Source organism: Periplaneta americana, chromosome 7, assembly GCF_040183065.1.
Source record: "Periplaneta americana isolate PAMFEO1 chromosome 7, P.americana_PAMFEO1_priV1, whole genome shotgun sequence".
Classification (NCBI taxonomy): domain Eukaryota; kingdom Metazoa; phylum Arthropoda; class Insecta; order Blattodea; family Blattidae; genus Periplaneta; species Periplaneta americana.
This window is the reverse complement of record NC_091123.1, coordinates 146630192-146649680: the sequence shown is the minus strand read 5'-3', so window position 1 is coordinate 146649680 and position 19489 is coordinate 146630192. Positions and strand designations below refer to the sequence as shown.

At 36.6% G+C, this 19489-nt stretch overlaps 1 protein-coding gene across 5 annotated transcripts in view; it reads right to left on the bottom strand.

The window, feature by feature from the left end:
• The window catches only part of Nrx-IV (neurexin-4), a 63190-nt gene that overhangs the window by 39561 nt on the left and 4140 nt on the right, over positions 1-19489 (bottom strand). For 3 of the 5 annotated variants that reach the window (XR_011333202.1, XM_069831494.1, XM_069831492.1), the window contains exons 2-3: positions 18724-18819; positions 6823-7019 (exon numbers count right to left, since the gene is read on the bottom strand). Coding sequence is in view for 4 of the 5 variants with exons in the window: in XM_069831494.1 (XP_069687595.1) it covers positions 6823-7019; positions 18724-18819 (293 nt within the window). In the remaining variant the exon portion in view is untranslated. Of the gene's footprint in view, positions 1-6388; positions 6605-6822; positions 7020-18723; positions 18820-19489 lie in introns of those variants that run through there. The other 2 variants (XM_069831493.1, XM_069831495.1) reach the window with 2 other exon arrangements.

Here is a 19489-nt window from a genome sequence, read left to right as displayed (position 1 = left end):
GTCGCTACAAGTTATTGAAAATTTGAAAGTAGATGCAAAATTTAATTTTATCACTACAAAAATTACAAAAAATGGATACAGTTCCCATTCTTATAACTGCTTACTTGTTGTGAACTTCATTCTGCTCATCAACTTTTAGTTTTACAAGAGATATTCAAATGTGTCTCCTTCCACCTCCACACATTTCGTCACACGCTTATGAATCGCATCCTTAACTAATCAGAGCTGTTCCTCCTGATGATTGCTGCGGCATCCATATTGCGCACAATTAATTCTTTGCGTGTGTTTACCTTAATCTGGTACACAAGATCCTTCATCCATCCCTTTAAGTGATAATCAAGGGGTGTCAAATCTGAGAACCTGGCTGGCCAGGGATGAGGACCTCCATGACCAATCCAATGGTGTGGAAAATACTGGTTTAGATCTCTCATGGTGTGGGTGATTAAGCAGGCCCCCCATCAAGTTGGAAGTGAATACAAAGTCTCGTTGCAATAGGAACATCATCTAGTAATTGTGGCAAATCGTTTTATAAAGTGTAGGTGCATGTCACCATTAAAGTTTCTAGGTAAAATTAATGGTCCTAGTAGCTGATCACACAGAACAACACACCATACATTTACATTAAATCAACGTTGAAAACTGGGTTTCTCTGTGGCTTTATGGTTAATATCTGCCCATTCATGTAAGTTGTGCAAGTTATTAATGTCATCCCATGTGAATTGTGACTCGTCAGTGAACATAATACAGCAGTAAAACTATCTACCATTTCCATTTAACCAGGTGCAGAACTCGACATGATGGGCATGGTTCTAAATCTTACACTTCTTGAAGATGACGCGGATACAGTTCATTTACATGGAATGTCCTCCATATCTTTGGCTAACACTGAGTCTCAGAGTTACACATGTTGAAGTTCGAGGACTGCATTGTACAGCGTTGAGAATGTTTCTTTCTTCCGCTACATCATGATGTTGACGTTTTTCATACTGGATACGAATACTGGGGAGTAAACCAGTTTGTCTTAGTGTGTTAAATGTTGCACTAATAGTCTTAGGATTCAGAATCCTAAGATTAGGATAACAGCAGTGATATTCGGCTGCAGCAGCTGTTGCATTTTCCTCACACACACCATAAATAAATACCATATCGCACCATTCCTCCATTGTAAATTTATATGGCATCTTGAGACAACCAACATGTAGACGGTCAACTGAACATGTGACAAATGACTCTCGATGCATTGCGAAGTAAGCAGATGTGCTCACATTTGAGAGCTCTATTCACACCAACATGCTCAGAAAATCAACGATTATTCCTGAACTATGTGAGGTAGAAAAAACTTTATTAGGAAAATATATTCCAAAGCACTTCAGGAAAATGCTCCATTAGAAGCAGAAGAACTTCGTGAATCACCCTGTATAAAAAATGCTTGCTGTCTTTCTTGGCATGCTGTGTGTGTGTAAAAACTGTCATCATGCCAATATAATGCATTGTTTATATTTTAATATGTATCAGTGAACTTTTACTAATTTCTAAAATATTTCTTTAAACTATTAACTTGTTTGCGTAGTTCTGTTTAAGTTGGTGTTTTGAAGACAGACACTCATTCCTCATTATTTTCGTATGTGCAGTTACATGTTAATTTTTTTGTTTTACTTCTTTAGCTAAATTTCATATTACGCCAATTCTGTTCTTATAATTGGCACCTCGATCTATTATTGCTACTTTTTCTGGAGTCTTCTCAAAGTTTCGGACATCCTTGAAGCTACAGTATAATAAAATATAAAGCTCTTCAAATTCATTTCAATGCTGGGGGGGGAACTGGTGCCATACACTGGCCAAAATTTCATGAGAAAAATTTCTTCTTCCATGAAGACTCGAATCAACGCTCATTGCATAATGCTAATCTAAGGTATGATGTCTTATACCATGATGCTATGGCATAGAACATAACAAAAATAAACTCACTTTCATTGTTAATAAGAACTTCAGAAATGTACAGCAAAACTTGTTAAAGGTGTTCTATAAAAAAACTCGAGGGCCATCTTTTGGTACAGACATAAAAAAAATTAAGGTATACTACAAATATGACGAAATATGAAAATAACAAAAACCAGATTTTCTACAAATCTGTAACAATTTAATCTACAAGTCAGCTCCGTACTTGCACTTTAGGTCACATTTAGGGTACAAATAACACAAATTATTCTGCTTTAACGTAAGTTCCAACAACAGAGTTGGTGGAATGATACTGCAGAAAAATGAACCCAGCTTGGCAAGGGGGAAGATGAAGTGCTCTAAAAAAATCCTGCACCAATGTTGAAGATTGAACCCCATTGTGAGGAGTCTTCCTGGAAATGGGACTGAATAAAATAAGAGAATTAAGAGAATATTTCAGGTGTGCTGGCGAACAGTATGTTCAACTCACAACTGTAAACAAAAAAGCACCTTGTCGCAAACAAGATTATTTCTAGGAACGCCCATGCATAATTTTTTAGACATGAATAATAGGACTTTGATTACCACCATCAAATCATTACAAAAAATTGCAGCAATCCTGAGAATGACACTCAAGATATTTAAGCCAATGTTATAAAACCTATTACTGTACTTCAAAAAATTCAACCTAGGTATTTATAAAGATATTTCTTGCAGATTCTAATTTCGAATACATTATGTATTATGAAATTACGTTTTTCATTAAAGATAAATCTAACAATTATCTAAGGAATTTCGTATGCACAGATTTTGTTGAAATCACTAAAAACACTTAATTCTGCTGCTCAAAAGTAACAATTCTAGATCCATTTACTTTTCTTTGGAGCCATCTAACACATTACGAAAGTACAAAGTTACCTTTACAAAGACCATGATTCAAATGAATGTGTCACTAGCAATGCTCAAGATGATGAAATGATATAATACAATACAGTGAGTATTATTTTAATTCAATGGTAGTTAATAATAATATCAAAGATGATGGTAATACAAGTTCAGTTGCACAAGTAATGTCGCCAAGCTATCAAACACAATATACAGGTGCCCCTTGTCTTTCAAGATTAATTCAATAGGTTTTATTCACACTTCTTCGCCCCATGTGCACAGATAACACATTAAAAACATTCACTTCTGATCATGCAGAAATGTGAATGGGTTAGTACAACAAAGTGGTGCAGTGAATGAAGCAGTCTGTGTGCAAACCATGCAAATGAGAGGAACTGAATCAAATAACGTTTCATGTGCTACTTTTGCTACCAAAAGGCGAACTTCAACATGTTGTGCGTCCTTCAGTGTGCAGAGTTTTCTCATATATTTTGTTTGTAATTGTATAGCCGGATATAATATATTACATGTTTTTCAAATTCATCGAATACTGATGTTAATTTAGTTAATACATCAGGCAAATGAACAACGTAGCAATTCTAATAATTTTCTTCATATGACAAACACACCTGAATAAAGAAGTGCTACGCAAATTCTCCTTCTGAAGTTTTAAATGCACATGTGTGTCCATTTAAAGTGTTTTCTCTTTGTAAGCAGTAATAAGATTTGTATTTTACAATGTATATGTAAAATGTACCATGAGAAAATCTGCACAATTCAAGTTATTGAATGAAGTACATTTAATTAAAGGCAACGCTGCTGAAAGGTTGATTTGGCTTCATCTGTATGAAGCTATCTTTTCAAAGCATTTAAGAATGAGCAGCTTTAAAGTCTAACTTGTTCCTCGCAGGGCATTTAATAACCCCTTCCACAAGGCACTGCAGCCCAAGAGATCAATATGCTGCTTGCTTCAATCAATATCACTACCCCCAGTGCCTGTCTGTGACATCACAAATTAAGGACCCAGATGAGGCAGTTTAGTGGCTTATAACGGACCGCTACACAATTTACTTTCTTCAGCCGAGTCTTTTAGTACATTCAATATATCACAAGGGAGAATTATGCCAACAGCTGAATTGAATTTCAGCAAGATTTGGGCTGCAGAGACTGTGTTCTATAGAGAGCAGCACATAGGACAAGATATCAACGTTTAATTTTGAGACTGTATAAACAATCAAGGTCTGGCTTAGGAGACTTGTTCGAATTGTACTAGATTGGAATACTGTATAGCAGAAGCAGGTAGTCTTATCAGTCTTCTATTACTTCTTGAAGTACATATTTATATAGATACTGTAATACTGATGTACGTATTTTTTAAACTGATTCACGTATGTATTTGAAGAGAGAAATACATTCAGTTCAGAAACATGTTGAACAAATCTAATAATTTCAAGACCAGGCAGCTGCAATTTAATGACAAATGAACTGATCCAGTTTTCACCTATGCTGCTTTCTTTAGCAAAAAAAAAGTGATACACTTTCAGTTAATGGAATCTAAAGAAACTATAGTCCATTTTCCCTACTAAGAGCGGGCTTTTTCAGATAATTTTCTCCTCATTCTTGTTTTTAGATTTATGCAGTGCTTAACATCATTAATGCTATTGTTTTCCAAGCAACTAAAATACTAACTCATGCCCATAACCTCACTGTTATTACAAATATTCCATCATAAATGTATCCAGTCTGATGAGCATTACAATATCCCTGTGTTTTTCTGAAGGTTTCACAACAGTTCTGTATTTGTATATTATTTTCTAAATAATATTTCTTTGCTTTTCTTTTTTCATTATTTCTTTATTAACATCTTTATTCTTCTGTCCAGAGTATATTTTTGGTTTCCTGTATTACTATGGTATCTATCACAACATGCTAGGGAATCCATTGCAGCTTTTTTTCTGTTCTACTAGTTTATACATATTTTTCTACCTCCTGTGACATCAATTGTAATTCTAAGATTACTTTTGGCTGCTACTTCACATGTTCAGTTATTAAATAAATAAATATCTTGGCACACCAGTATTCAAAAAGATAAGAGCTTTCCACGCCAAAAATCTGGGTAAAAATCCTAAGAGTAAAAGTGGCATTCATGGTGGACAAAAATGGCGTTTTACTACAGGTTAAGAGAGTATTCCCGTTATTGTTGCTGGCATTCCACAACTGTTCTAATAATAATCAATATTCTGATACAATGATGAGCAACCATGCATGTCACTGAAAAAATAGTAATTCTATCATTGTGAAGTTCGGACTGGGTAGTGTAATGTCAGCACATCCATTACAATTTATTCTGAGTGGGTATCTTGATGCTATTGGTTTGTTAGACATCTCATTTTCAGATTTTGTTAGTGAACTTTGTGCAGTTATTTCAGATTTACAGGTAGGAGTTTACACTAAATATTTTACTCTCCTTTTGTTTTTAATTACTCTCCTGGTGAATTATTATTATTATTATTATTATTATTATTTAGTTTTCCATTAAAAGATTACTAAGATGTTAAATATCACTGACTTAAATTTAAGTAAGAATTAAGTGAAAATATACAAAAATAAAGTCCAATTGTGCTGCTCTCTTTTAATATGTCAATTAAGTATATAAATTAGGGTTGCCAGGTGTCCTGTATTTGAGGCCTGAAAAACTTGTACCATATGAAATCCATACATGACATAAAAAATCCATAATTACGGACATTATGCCATAGATGGCCAATGGTGTTTATTTTTCTTTTATTCCTTTCCCTGCTTGTATTGATATCGTGTTGTAGAATAAAATTATGGTAATCACTTTATTAACAAAATTGTCTAAGGAACGTGACAACAAATCAAATAAATTTAAACCTGTAGCTGCTTCTGTTTTAGTTAACAGTAATTTTATTCCCAAGCAATAGCTGTGCAGAGTTATACAGTAATATTGTTGTTGGCTTGTATGTAATATGTATGAAGACACGAAAAATGTTTTAAACCAAAATGAGTAATTCTCCTCCGCATGAAACAAAGTGGACGTGTTATATTTAGAAAAATAAGTTATTTACTAGTTTGTATAAACACAAGCTTTGCAATTATCTCTTCCCAATCTATGTCATTAATGTTATCTTTAAATATTATAAATATAAATAAAATAATGTGTAAGACTAAAGTATTTTTTCCTTATACTGTGCATTAACATTATCATGCTCTGAGATCGCACTCACAGATTTCGTTTTCTTAGAAGTTCCTCGTATTTTCCTCGACTGCAACTGTCTCTTATTTGCATTTGAAAACCTGACAACCCTAGTACAAATACACACGCAATTATGAAGATATTTGAATTAGAAATGGCTGCTCAATTAAGTTACATATATTTATGTTACAAGGGACTTCCTTTCGAAGTAATTTCATCAGTCTTAAAAATTCATCAAGTTTGGTGCGGACACAAATGATAGCAAGTCACACTACAGTGCAACCCCAACACGAGCAAGTAATGGGCTTCGTCTCATCGTGGTTGCACTGCATGCGACACTCGACAAACCTCGCACTGTCTGCTGTACCTCAGCCTCTCCATCGGAGCTTGCATACGTTTTCCACCCTTCTCCATCGTCGGAGTAGAGAACCACATACTCTGTAACAAACTCCGACGTTCCTGACCTTCCCTGAGTTGCTATTGATCTTATTTCTTTTCTATCATCCAGATTAATTGTTAGGTAATGATTGTATGTGTTATCTTTGGGACTCCAAGCTAAGCTGCCTGCAAACAAGAAAACCAATGTTGCTTCGGAAGAGTGAAGTATGTGATGTTAGTAGACAGAACACCCATGCACCACACACCTTGCTGACATTATTCATGGCATCAGAACCAACAATAAGAAGCACTAGAATAGTGCACCAGACAAAGAACAGCCAATTGGCTGGGTTCTGCACCTCAATGTCAACAATGTTTCCTCCACCCTTAGCACTGGCACTTACCTTGGTGTTACCTCCAGGTTCTTTGTAATCAGCATAATCAAGTCCATTGGTGCCATAGCTGATGCTGTACTCCATGACATATTCGGATGAGTGGCGGCGTCCCTGAGTCGCGATGCGTGTCACATTCCTCACACTACCCAGATCAACGATCAGATACTGGTCAAAGTCTGAGCTGGAGGCTGTCCATGCATTGTCACCTAAACCAACGTGGGCGAGCATCAAGCACAACCATGCAGTAAATAAACACAGTGTCCAACCAACATGATCTTCACCATGCTCTCCATCAGCAACACATCACTTTCATCACGCCAAACAGAACATTTCGTAATCTTGAATTTGGTGTAAGTAGTTTCTACACTCAATAACATAAAGAAACAAACTAAGAGGTAAAATAGGTGGAGTTCATTTACTGCTGAAATAAATTTAATAACACATTACTGAAATCTAATAGCGTCTGCTGCTCAATTTAGTATTTCATTCAATGTAATGCTCTCAACCGGAGGTTATTCAGCATCCAAAATCAATGTGGGTGACAAAGGACAGACAAATTTTGACTGAGGTCGTCGATCAGGGACAGGTTCTTCCAAGTACCGTAAACCTACAATGCAGGCCTCCCACTTTCACTTCCCTGCTACAATAAGCCATGCTAAAGATTTTATCGACCTCGTCCAGGTTTGAACCCATGAACGTCGAATCCAATGTCTAGCATAGTAACTGCTAAATGTCCAAGGTCGACAGTTGCTCAAGTGACTGCAATGACGAGGTAATAAAATTCTAATGAAGTGCATGAAACAAAATGCAGTTTTGATATTAGGAGAGTTCCTGAGTGTGAAAAGAATTCTTGCCATTATCTCGAAAGTAACTTTAAATATTTTGGTGAACTCAAACCAAGTTGCAGTCTCAACATGGTATAGATTTCATTAAAATATTATGTTCGCCTAGTGAAAACATTTTGATATGGCAATGCACAAGAGAACTGAGAAAACTGTACTTCTGCAAATGGAATATTCCAGATAAATCATGTCAACATTGCTTTGCAACATACGATTACTGACAAGGGAACTGTTGTTGAAACCTCTTCTCAAACTGCATATACAGAACTTCATATCAGATACGCAAATATAAAAAGTTAGCTGTTCATACAAAGTGTAAGGGTGTGAAAACTACTTTGAATGCTGCATTAAGAAACCACACTTTTACTTGGACAGAGTAGTCAAGTTGCCATCCAAAGTGAATGCAAGTGACATGCTAGATGACCTTGTGCACGCAATACATTTTGCAAGCTGTATGAGTATAACTACTCGAGGTCAGGATTACTCAAATTTCTTTTTAATATTTTTTCGAAGTTTTAATTTTTAAATGTTAGTTAGTATGGACAGCTGTTTTTATTTGTCAAATATGGAGATCAAACTATATGCGCAGTTGAAGGGGAGGTTTCGACATGAGCTCACCAGCAGTTGTCCCCTTGCAAAGTCAACCATTCTTCTCGACAGATCTCAGTTTAACTAGAAACTATTTTTAATAAGTGCATCTCATAAATATTTGCAGACAGATATAATTACATACAGAATGATGTAGATCTGTAAGATTTTTAAATCAACATTCTTTTTCAGCAGAGACCTCCATAGCTGTTGTCATGAGATTGCATTATGTTAACAACAGTTTAAAATGGATTAATGATGGGTTTGGCCATAGAATTTTGCCTTTATTCACAAACAAAAGAATTCTTTATATACAGTACATCATCCATGTTTACTTCCTCATATCATATGGATATCTTTCAGCTTATTGCCAGATTTGAACTCACCTACCATACAAGAATAATAATCACAAAAGCTTGTGCACTGAAAAACTTATCAGTTACAAAATTTTCAGTCACTTTTTCTGTTTGGTGCAACATATGGAGTTCCTTTGTGAAGAGGAAAGCAGGGGAGGGAATTATAAAACAAGTTTAATTTATTCAGAGGCAATGAGGTGAGACAATAATTGAATTGTGTCAACTTGGAGTTGGATTTTAGGGACTGTGACGTATGCCTGGAGAGTCACGCATGATAGATCTGACCAGCTACACATGTCTACAAAAAAGGCACTGCCATGCTACACAAGTGCATACCTACCTGCCTGCAGTATTGCAGGATGTGACACAACCACAGGTGACCATGGCAGGTGTCAAGCAAGGGCACATTCATGGTCGCTCATTTCAGAGGGTAGTGGGAGACAATGTGCAGCCGTGACTGCCTTCTCTGTCGCATCACGCTACATTCCATCTGTTCTCACTTGGTACAATAAATGGGTCCAGATCCATTATAAAGAGGCCCATGCATTACAATGCATTGTAACAATATAGCTGTCACGATTAGGCCTATTTTTATTTTAAAATATACAGAGAATGCCTGATTATAGGGCTCCAAAAATACTTCATCATTTCTAACCTACAGACAGAAATACTCAAGGACGTCCAAGCAAATAGTGCAAAGAAAAAAAAATGAAGTTCAATTTATAATTTTGTAATTACGTAACTTCAGAATTATACAATTTAACAAATGCAATTTTATAATTTAATTATTTATAACACACCAATTTACAATTTTAATTCATACAGTAGAACCCTTTATTATCTGTGGTAATGAAGGGGATGAAGTGAATGGTTAATCGAAAAAAATCGGATAATCCGTACCATAAAAGGTTTTCATAAATTAAATGCATAATACAGTTTCGTAATTTCCTCTGTGGTCTTTTGTTTAAACACGCGAGGTAGTGGATCAGAAGTTCACTAATTTAAGTCTGGTTTTCAACAATGGGTTTTTAATGGCCAAGGAAACTACTTACGATGGCTGTATGTGGAAAAACAGGAATAGCAGAGATCTCACGTTGTAGATTTACATACTTTATACAGTTCACATGTTTTTTTTAAGTAAAATCGCACACAGTTGTAATTCTACTCTCGTATTCTGATACAAGATGAACCACAGTTTCTCTTTTCCCAAATCACTCAATTACTTGCACTTTTTCCATAGCACAACACAGTTTCTTTCGACACCTGTGAAGACATTTTGCATAGAAGTTAAACAGTACGGCCACTCGAAGAGTTGACCATATTGTGTAAGGGTAAAGAATTGGAAAAAAAAACAGTCTGTAGAAAAATTCGTACTAATATAATGTAGCCTACTTCATATTTTTTTCTGCAGCAAAAAAAAAAAAAAGAGAGAGAGAGAGAGAGAGAGAGAGAGAAAGATAGTTGGATAATCCACCAATCAGTTAATTGGGTGACATATAATTGGGGTTCTACTGTATTTTTTGAAACGATTAACACTTGTAACCAGAACAGGCCAAATGGTCTAATCTGTTATGAGCACGACGCAAATACTTCCAAACATTGAACAAGTACTCCTGTATGATGTTGCTATATACAGTGTATTAGATCACTTTCGAGATTTCCACGAAGCAGGCCTACACTATATATTGTCACATTTATGTCACCAAAAAAATCAGTGTCATGAATATAACATATACTTTACATATCAGAAAATTTGCAACCACTCAACTCCTTCATTTTTTTTGTCAATGACGCTGATCATATCAAAATTTGCTCATTACTCTCAGTCTTGTGGACAGATACTAAGAGGCCAGAGAAAAAATTATGAATTTCTAAACTATTTACTTTTGAGTTGTACTCTTGCAATTGTCTTTGTAAATTCTCTGTTGCGTTTGCTTTTGGACATTGTAAGGTTAATGACATTTCCCAATTACCTCTGCATTAAATAAATAAATAAAAAAAATACTTCCTATAATAAGAAAGTGAAAATAAAAATTAACACATTGTCTGTGTTTGATGTCTTTTCTCGAATTTGTAAGTAGTTTCTAATTTATAGCTCAATGTTCACAAATCAATTCAAATATAAATGAGCACATAAAATATACAATTTACCCAAAGAGTATAGTCACTGTTTATCTGATACCCATAATAGTACAAAATAGCGAAATTCACAATTATTTTAAAAGTTTTCCCTATTTTACAGTGATGAATACATAGTTGAAAACCACAACACATACAACAAAGTTCCACAATAACAGAAAAATTTCAAGAACTAACATAAAATGTCTCACTGGCATGTCATGCAGACCCACATACCCAGTGTCCAACATTCGTAATGCTATATGCTAGTGAGGGAGGGGGGGGGGATCAGTAACCCATTCCAACCAATGAAAGGGGTGTTAGTCTCCTTAACTCATCTTTGGAGTTAGATATGTTGTGTGTGCTACTTGACACCTGCATCGTCAAACACAATGATGAAGCAACTTTCACAATTCTACAATTTAGCAGCAGACCGTACACCAAAACAAGTGTCTTTTAAGTAACAAATCATCCTTGTTCTTTAATGGGGTCCAATACACAGCAGCTACTCAACTCACACATTAACACTCTGAAGTATAAGCATATTCTCATTTTAACAAAGAGAAATTTACTGCAATGTAAATTCTTCAAAATCACACAAGCGCTGTGTTCATAAATTCCCAATTAATGGCTAGCACCAAAATCCGAATCAGAGATAACTCCATCACTCTGGTATAACAACTCTTTTTATTGGACTAATTTAAACTATATTTTCGCAGTATATTAGTATATATATTTGGTAGTACACTGGAGCTTCAATTATCATCATTTGTTTGTTTTACAAAACTGTGACAGTTATGAAAACTACAATAATGGAATCATTTGAACTCATGTTACCAAATCGTTCTGAAAACAATAGCTACTGCACATAAAGATCTTTCTTTCGAACTTACAACAAATTTAAGTATTACAAAAAATTATCAACTATACAAGTAATTTTCATTTAGCGACTTTGCACACTGAAATCAATAGCTAAAACACTCTTACATGTTTACATCAAAATAACAATGAACTTACGAAATACACTGTGTATGCATGTTTACATTGCTCGAGAATCTGCAAACGTTAATCTCAGGAGAAATGTAGCAGTATATTATCTGGCAAAATTATTAATAGAATTACAGACTTTCGAATAATATAATTTATTGGTATTAAATAGTGAATGACTGTTATAGTAGAAACGATGTATACAGACAATAATCAAAGCTCTGCCATACTCAAATTTCCGTAACTTAATAGGTCAGCATTGTTTTTTTAATAATTTTTGAGGCTTTACTCTTGTAACTATAATAAAATTTCAAACAATTAACTTTTAGTATGATCTACATTATATAGAATAATTATTTTACAACTTGCTCCACAATTACATAATAATTATATATTCAATTTCAAGCAGATTGGTCTCACTTTGCTACAGTCTGCTGCAACCAACAACTAAAGCAAAGCAAAACAATATAATGGAAATCACTTTCTGCTAAAGCATCACTTAGGTGGCAGATAATCCTACACTACATACTGAAAGTAACAAATAAAACAATATAAATGCAACAAATACAACAATAAGCTGAGAACAGTGACAAATAAAACACAACAATTCTAGATGTAAAGATACTTAAGTGCAAGGCATGACAGATTCTGAGACAATCTACTTGTGTCAAAATGGAGTTGCACGTTTGAATATGGTTTATTTAGTTTATCATTTTACTAAACTTTCATTATGAAATAAAATGTCTGTCTGAATGAAAGTTCTGACCTTCAAATTAAACAATTTATTAAAATGGGCAGATGTAACTGACAAAAGTGGATAATTAATCTCCAACTATAATAAATTCACCATATACGAGCTGGGATAGAAAATCTCATAAAGCTGCCAAATATCAAGTTTAGCTAAATTTGGTCTCTGAGAACAGAATGAACATATGCTCCAAGCCGTTTTGTCCACCAATGCAAGCTTTGAGTAACATTAACTAAATACATGTCCAGCATACAACTGAACCATAGGCAACAACCAGTATAAGTCCAATGGTGACCAACTTGAGCTCTTTACTCTTTATGCGAGAGCATTCTTCACTGCACATGAGCACCTCACTGAGGGTGATGGATTTGTTAAGACAAAATCCTTAGCGTGGTTTCGTTCAGAAGGGAAATAAAGCTGGGAAGCCTGTGTCACAGAAGAACACGGCATCTGTGGCCACAATGCTAGTGCTGGCTCGGGTTCGATCCTCGGCCAGGTCATGATGGAATTTGTGGTGGACAAAGCAGACATTGCAGAGGGTTCTTTCTCGGGTACTTCCATTTCCCTCTATCATTCCACCAACACTCTCCACTTCTCCTCTCATTTGATGTGCAATAGTAAAAATAGACCGGAGTGAAGTCTTGGGGGTAGTACAGGTTTCTGATGCTGATATAAGAAGGATTTGGGACTCTGGGTCCCTGGGGCTCATCAGACTACTCATGGGACCTAGTGCTCAATCAGAGGCTGGGCCAGGATAGCCCACCTGTCAGCATTGGTTAATCAGGAAGGGCTTGGGGCTCTGGGCCCCTGGGATTTATCAGGCTACTCGTCCATGAAGAGAGACCTGGCTCTATCAGGGGCTGAGGCAGGATGGCCCACTGCAAGCATCGGGTTCACGAATGACACCCAGGTCACCTGTCGGATTTGGACAATCACTGCATATAAGAGCACACAATGGGCCAAACCATGCCCGTCCAGGGTCCAACCCACCTCCAAACCAAGTCACAGAAGAACTCTGTCCTCCTTGAATGGGGATGCTTCAGGTAAAATTTACTAACAATTTATCGTCCATGTCAAAACTACACTTAAGAGGCAACACAATGCCACTAAGTGCACACCGGCTTAAACCATTCCCTGTAATCCATATATTCATTCAAGTGTTTTTACAGCATTACTTCGTTAAGGTGTGTCATATTTACCACATCACTTCAACATTAAAAGAACCGAAATTTACATTGCTAATCTTTTTATTTCATTTAAAAATGATAACAGTATTCAACACAAATGCAACACTGCAAGTCTAAAGACGCAGGAAAAGTGAGCTTGACAATGACCTATCAAACTTCTACAGGGCTTATCAAATACAAAATAAGTTCACGACCTTCTGATGCTAGTGTAGAGAGAAAACTAACAAAATTAAAAATACAGTAGGATTACACGTCTGACAGTTCAGATTAGTACTACTACTGTCACACATAACATAAAATGCAGAGAAACAAAGTGATTAAAAGATTGATTTATTTTCTCGCTAAACATCATATAGTTCTCCAGAACAATACATAGTTTTATGCTTCCTCAACTCACTTTGTTATAAGTAACATAGTCACCTTTTTGAATATGAGTTGCTATTTGTAACATAAAAATTCGACAATATGAGCAGGTACATTACAGCACTTAATATTATGGAGAAACCTTTAAGAAATAAAAATGAAAGTAATGTTAATTGAAGTAATGCAAAAAATAAAATTAACTATATTTCTGTCAAAATATTATTGTTAAAACATTATGTAATATAATAAAAGTACAAATTCCAGAAAACTTATTTATTGTCAAAGGATTGAACAGCTTAGAAAACAGAACAATACACAAAACATATTAAAAAATCAAAATTTCCGAACAATTTCATGGTGAATCCAAAATAAAATTTCGTAATCAGTGATAAATTAAGATATGGCACAGAGAGAGTGGCACCAACACAAATCAACAAAAGAGAAGGGGCAGAAAAATGAGGAGACCTACAACGATCAGAAACAACAAAGTAGATAATTTAATGGAGACAGTGCAGGTTAACAACAGAAGCTCATTACATGAAGAAGACAGCATCATTCCTACCTCTCAACTACAACACCAAAGCAAAAAAGTTTTTAAAATAAATTAATTGTAACATGGCTCGAAATTTGAGCTTTATTGTTGATATAATGCATTTATGCCACTCTGAACGAGAATAAATTAGAAAGTTGTTGTTTACATTAAATCTGTATTAGAACAGGACTATATGCTTACCTTACTAATTTAACATTCAAGGATACAATTTTATTATCTAATAAATTTCTGCAAGTTTAAGGTGGAATTGACTGGGAGGATGGCATCTAGTGTCTTTTAGCTTATGGGCGTTTTTCACTAAAGACAGCTCTATTTCTGCTGATTGCTGTTGCTTAGTCAACTGTACGAAGACAGGTTGGAACCTCACAACTGACACCAATAATACATCTAAAACATATTTTAGCAGGCTAAATATCATTGTTGAAGTAGGTCAGAACAAAGCACTAGCCAGACATTTCTGGCATGATGTCACCAAAACCAGGTCAGGTGTCAATCCATTTTGAACACAAAAGCACGCAGACACTACATAAATGTACATAGAGAAAAACGGAATCTGGCATGCTGTGCAGTTGTATAAGAAAGATGGAATAAGTCTCAGATTGTGACACACTGCACAAGAACAGCTCTGCCTACCTGGATGACTCGAAGTAGGATCCACAACGTAAGTGTCACATGCACCACATGATCTCAGTACTGTGATCAAGACACATGTATGATCTTTCACCAGACACATCAACCGATTGTATCAGTTGAGGACACAAAACAACTATGAACATAGAGCAGAGTTCAGTGCAGTCTTCTTATAGTGAGCATCAATGCTGCCTAGAGAACTGAATGTGTTCGGTCTCTGCACAATGTTTTTTCTTTATTCCTTTGCATGCACAATAAGTATTACATATATTAAGGTACGGTCACACGCCGCTACTTTTGCAGCGATGCAGTACAAAAAACTGCGCAACTCTTGTACTGCGACGTGTGAACAACGGTGCAACCCGAAAAGTAGTGGCTGCCGAACCTGCTGCTCGCTACTTTTCCATGCTGCGGGCAGCTTAAAAGTAGCGACGTGTGAACAGAGTTCTCAGGGTTGCAGCCGCAGCATTTTTGATTCGGTTTTGTTGAAACTTTTGCTGCGGTTGCAACCAGTTTTACCACCCAAATGTGCCAATGATACTTTTATTGTTTGGATATATTTTAATGTTAAATGTGATGAAAATAAATTATTTGTAACAGTTATTAAATACACAACACAGTCTGAACATAATTGCTGACGATATAATTCATTTTTTTTTTATTTTCCATAGCGTTGTTCCAAACAGGAGGGTTGCCAACATTGATTACGTGAATATACTGTTGGTTATCATTTAAGTATATAAGCGTTTTTAAAAGCTTTATAGTAAAAATAATGTCAATTTCTGAATACTAGATACGACAGAAAAGCAAATAATAGATAAGTAAGCTTTCAGATGAGTTTATTAATAATGCGAAAATAACCACAAAATGTATATTGAGAAGTCAACACAGAGATGGAAACCTGCAGCATGACTGCGGCTGCAAAAGTAGCGCCTTGTGTGTGAACAGACTCGCAACCTCCAGTTGCAACTTTTGCAGCACTCGGGTTGTGCAGCACGAAAAGTAGCGTGCAGCACGCTACTTTTGGCTGCAGTACAAAAGTAGCGATGTGTGACCGTACCTTTATTCTTTCAATGTTGTCATGAGAAAGAGCTAGTGATTATGAAAGTGACTGACTGAACCCCGTGATTTTACAATTAGAAAGTTTTAGTTCTTGAAATTTACAGAAAACATCATTCCAATAAAGGAGATGCACAGAAGTACATGAAGTTGTCAGTTAATTGTAAATGCAGTGTCAGTGAAATAGATCCTGAAATATGTGAAGTTAACATTTTAGAGAAATGTTGGTTAATGTTCAGAAAGAAACCATTATCAAGTTGTCTTTAGCTCAACTGTCACCATCAGTTACAATGCTCAATTGCGAAATATGATTCTACAAACACATGCTCATAGTTTTCTTGTGTCTAGTATAATTTCGAAAATTATCCATACCATAAACATTTAACTCTCATTTTACATGACAGATGTACACAAATTCCTCCACCTCGTACTGGATCATAAGGTTCAAAGCATGAATGCATGTGACACTCGTATAATCACAACAAATGCTTCAGATGTCACAGTTTGATTTGTATGGAATGACCTTCATGCATGCTCTGTTGTTACATACAAGAACCCACACATATAACAGAAATATCACGTATCTTGTACAATTGTAAATTCAACCAGCACACAAACTCCTGCATCCCCATTTGAAAAGCACTTCATGCCTTGCATTTTATTCTATGGACACTCTTCAGAAACCAGTTTTTTCTATCTATACTGCTGTGATGATCATGTCTCTTATTGCTTCAGTGCCACACCATGCAACCAAAGGGTCCGGCATATATTCTTGATTCCTGCCAACTATGAGAGCAGAATGTACAACAATAAGGACGACTAAAGCTTTGATTTCATAATAGGATTCCCATGTCAAAGTAGTATAATAGTGTCCACACCTGTGGAGTAACGGTCAGCGCGTCTGGCCGCGAAACCAGGTGGCCTGGGTTCGAATCCTGGTTGGGGCAAGTTACCTGGTTGAGGTTTGTTCCCGGGTTTTCCCTCAACCCAATACGAGCAAATGTTGGGTAACATTCGGTGCTGGACCCTGGATTCATTTCACCGGCATTATCACCTTCATTTCATTTAGACGCTAAATAACCTAGATGGTGATACAGCGTCGTAAAATAACCCAATTAAAAAAAAAGTATAATAGTATTACAATAGATTCTTGCTACTTTGGAAGACTTTCCTTGTGGGTTATATTAAAAGAAGCATAAGTCGAACAAATAACCAATATTCATTTCACCGGTCGTTCCTCCTTTTGCATGAAGTTACTGCTAAATCCTGAATCAGAAGGTAGCAGGGGCTGACTGCCATTCATTAGCTCTGTGAAGTCTAGGCACTTGAACATGTTTGAAGCATGGTTGTCACGTCTAGGGCTCAGGGCCACTGCTACACAGTGATCCTGGTCTAGCAGGCTCTCCTCAAAGACCCAGTCTGCCAGGCGTCGGCCGTGCACTTCCAGTTCTGTGTCTGTCACAACAGTGCCCACACGCAGCTCGTGAGTCTTCACCTGGAAGCTAATTCGCTGCAGATCAACAGTGATACCGGTACCCATCCCCTTCACATAGCTCTCCTTGAGACACCAGTGCCGGCAGAACATAGACACGCGTTCCTGGTCCGTGGTCAGCCAGTCCCCTCGAATAACATCCCACTCCAGAGGCGAGAAGTGTCGGGTCATGATCCGGAAAAAGTCGGACACGCTCTTGCCGCCACTGTACTCCAGCTTCATCACATCAACCCCAACACTCTGGCCTGGGCCGCACTCCCCAGCAAGCACTGCATAGCTGCCTTGGTGTGACACATTGAAGCTCACTGTCCCCTCGCCACCAATCAAATGTGGCTTGCCCCTCTCGTCCCTACCAAATCGAATCTCGGCATAGGGATGGCCGCAACACTCGCTCACAAACTTCCTCATAAGCAGACGTCCCACAAGTGAAGCTTTCGCGTCTTTCTTATACACAAAGCGTGCAATCCGAGCTCTCTCTTCATCTTGAATGCAGGATGCGGCCCACTGGACCTGCGACTCTGTTGGGTTCCATGCCCCAAAATTGAAGGCCCAGCGAATGCTACTGCCTCTGCCACTCATTCTCGAAAATTCAGACTGATCAAACTACAACAGCTGACTGGTGTCCATCCAAAACCTCTCTATAGACAATGATCCACTACAAATTGTAACAACCTGAGGACAAACAGAGACAGTGCAGTCGTGAGGTTTGGGATGGACCATGTCTTCTAATGCATGAAGATCATTCCATACTTCAATTTCCAACATACTCTGCATCAGATACTTAACACTTAAATTAATATATCTATACTACTATAACTGCTGCAGGAATATAAGGTAGGAGACCACAGTAGTAATTTCAATGACATCCTTAAGTCAGGAACTGGACCACAGACCAAGGAAACAAGGAGGGCAAAAAATGTAAGGAAATAATTGTAGGAACCAGCAATGACCGCACCCCTCAGAGAATATAAGCTATTGTAATCATACCATACAATCTGGCGTTATTTGGTCCTCTGTCTGGCAGTGACGATGTGGCTGACAGAGCTGCGCTTTTCAATAACTCTTCATTACACTCATAATCATCTAAAATAAAGCAACACATATACAATTAATAATACCATCTGACGATTATTCTATACTTGCAGCACAGTAGACGGTGTTATTATATGTTATGAATTAAATAAACAGTACTATGCTAATCGCTCACACTTTTTAATTAAATCTTAATGCAATAACAAAGACAATACTTAATAATTTGTCAGAAAAGTTGTCTTCATCCAAGTTTTTCAAATTCCTTCCTGATCTAAAACACACAACCACTGCACTTCTACTGAAAGAAGTTGACTCATTTGGGTTCTATTCATTCTCTTGTTACAGTCAAAAGGTGAGTGATACAATAAACCTACCTACATAACATGGGAACTGGAGCTGTGAAGTTGTCTCACATTTATTTACGTAAATTAGCATTAAATAAAGTAGAAAGTTTACTAACATGGACATTTGGTTACAGTACCTTTGCTAGAGAAAAGACAACTTTTATTAAATCAGTTACTTAAATCAGTATCAACCTCTGCATTATGAATTAGCATCAGATCAAGTGGGATTTGAATCCACATCCGAGCACAGCCTTGGATTACGAGTCCAGCTTCTTACCCCTTTCCTATGATGACGGCTTCCAAAGTCAACTTAATTAGAATAATTTATAACATGTGCAGCTGGCTTCTCTGTAAAAAACAAAAAGGCTTCTTCTTTT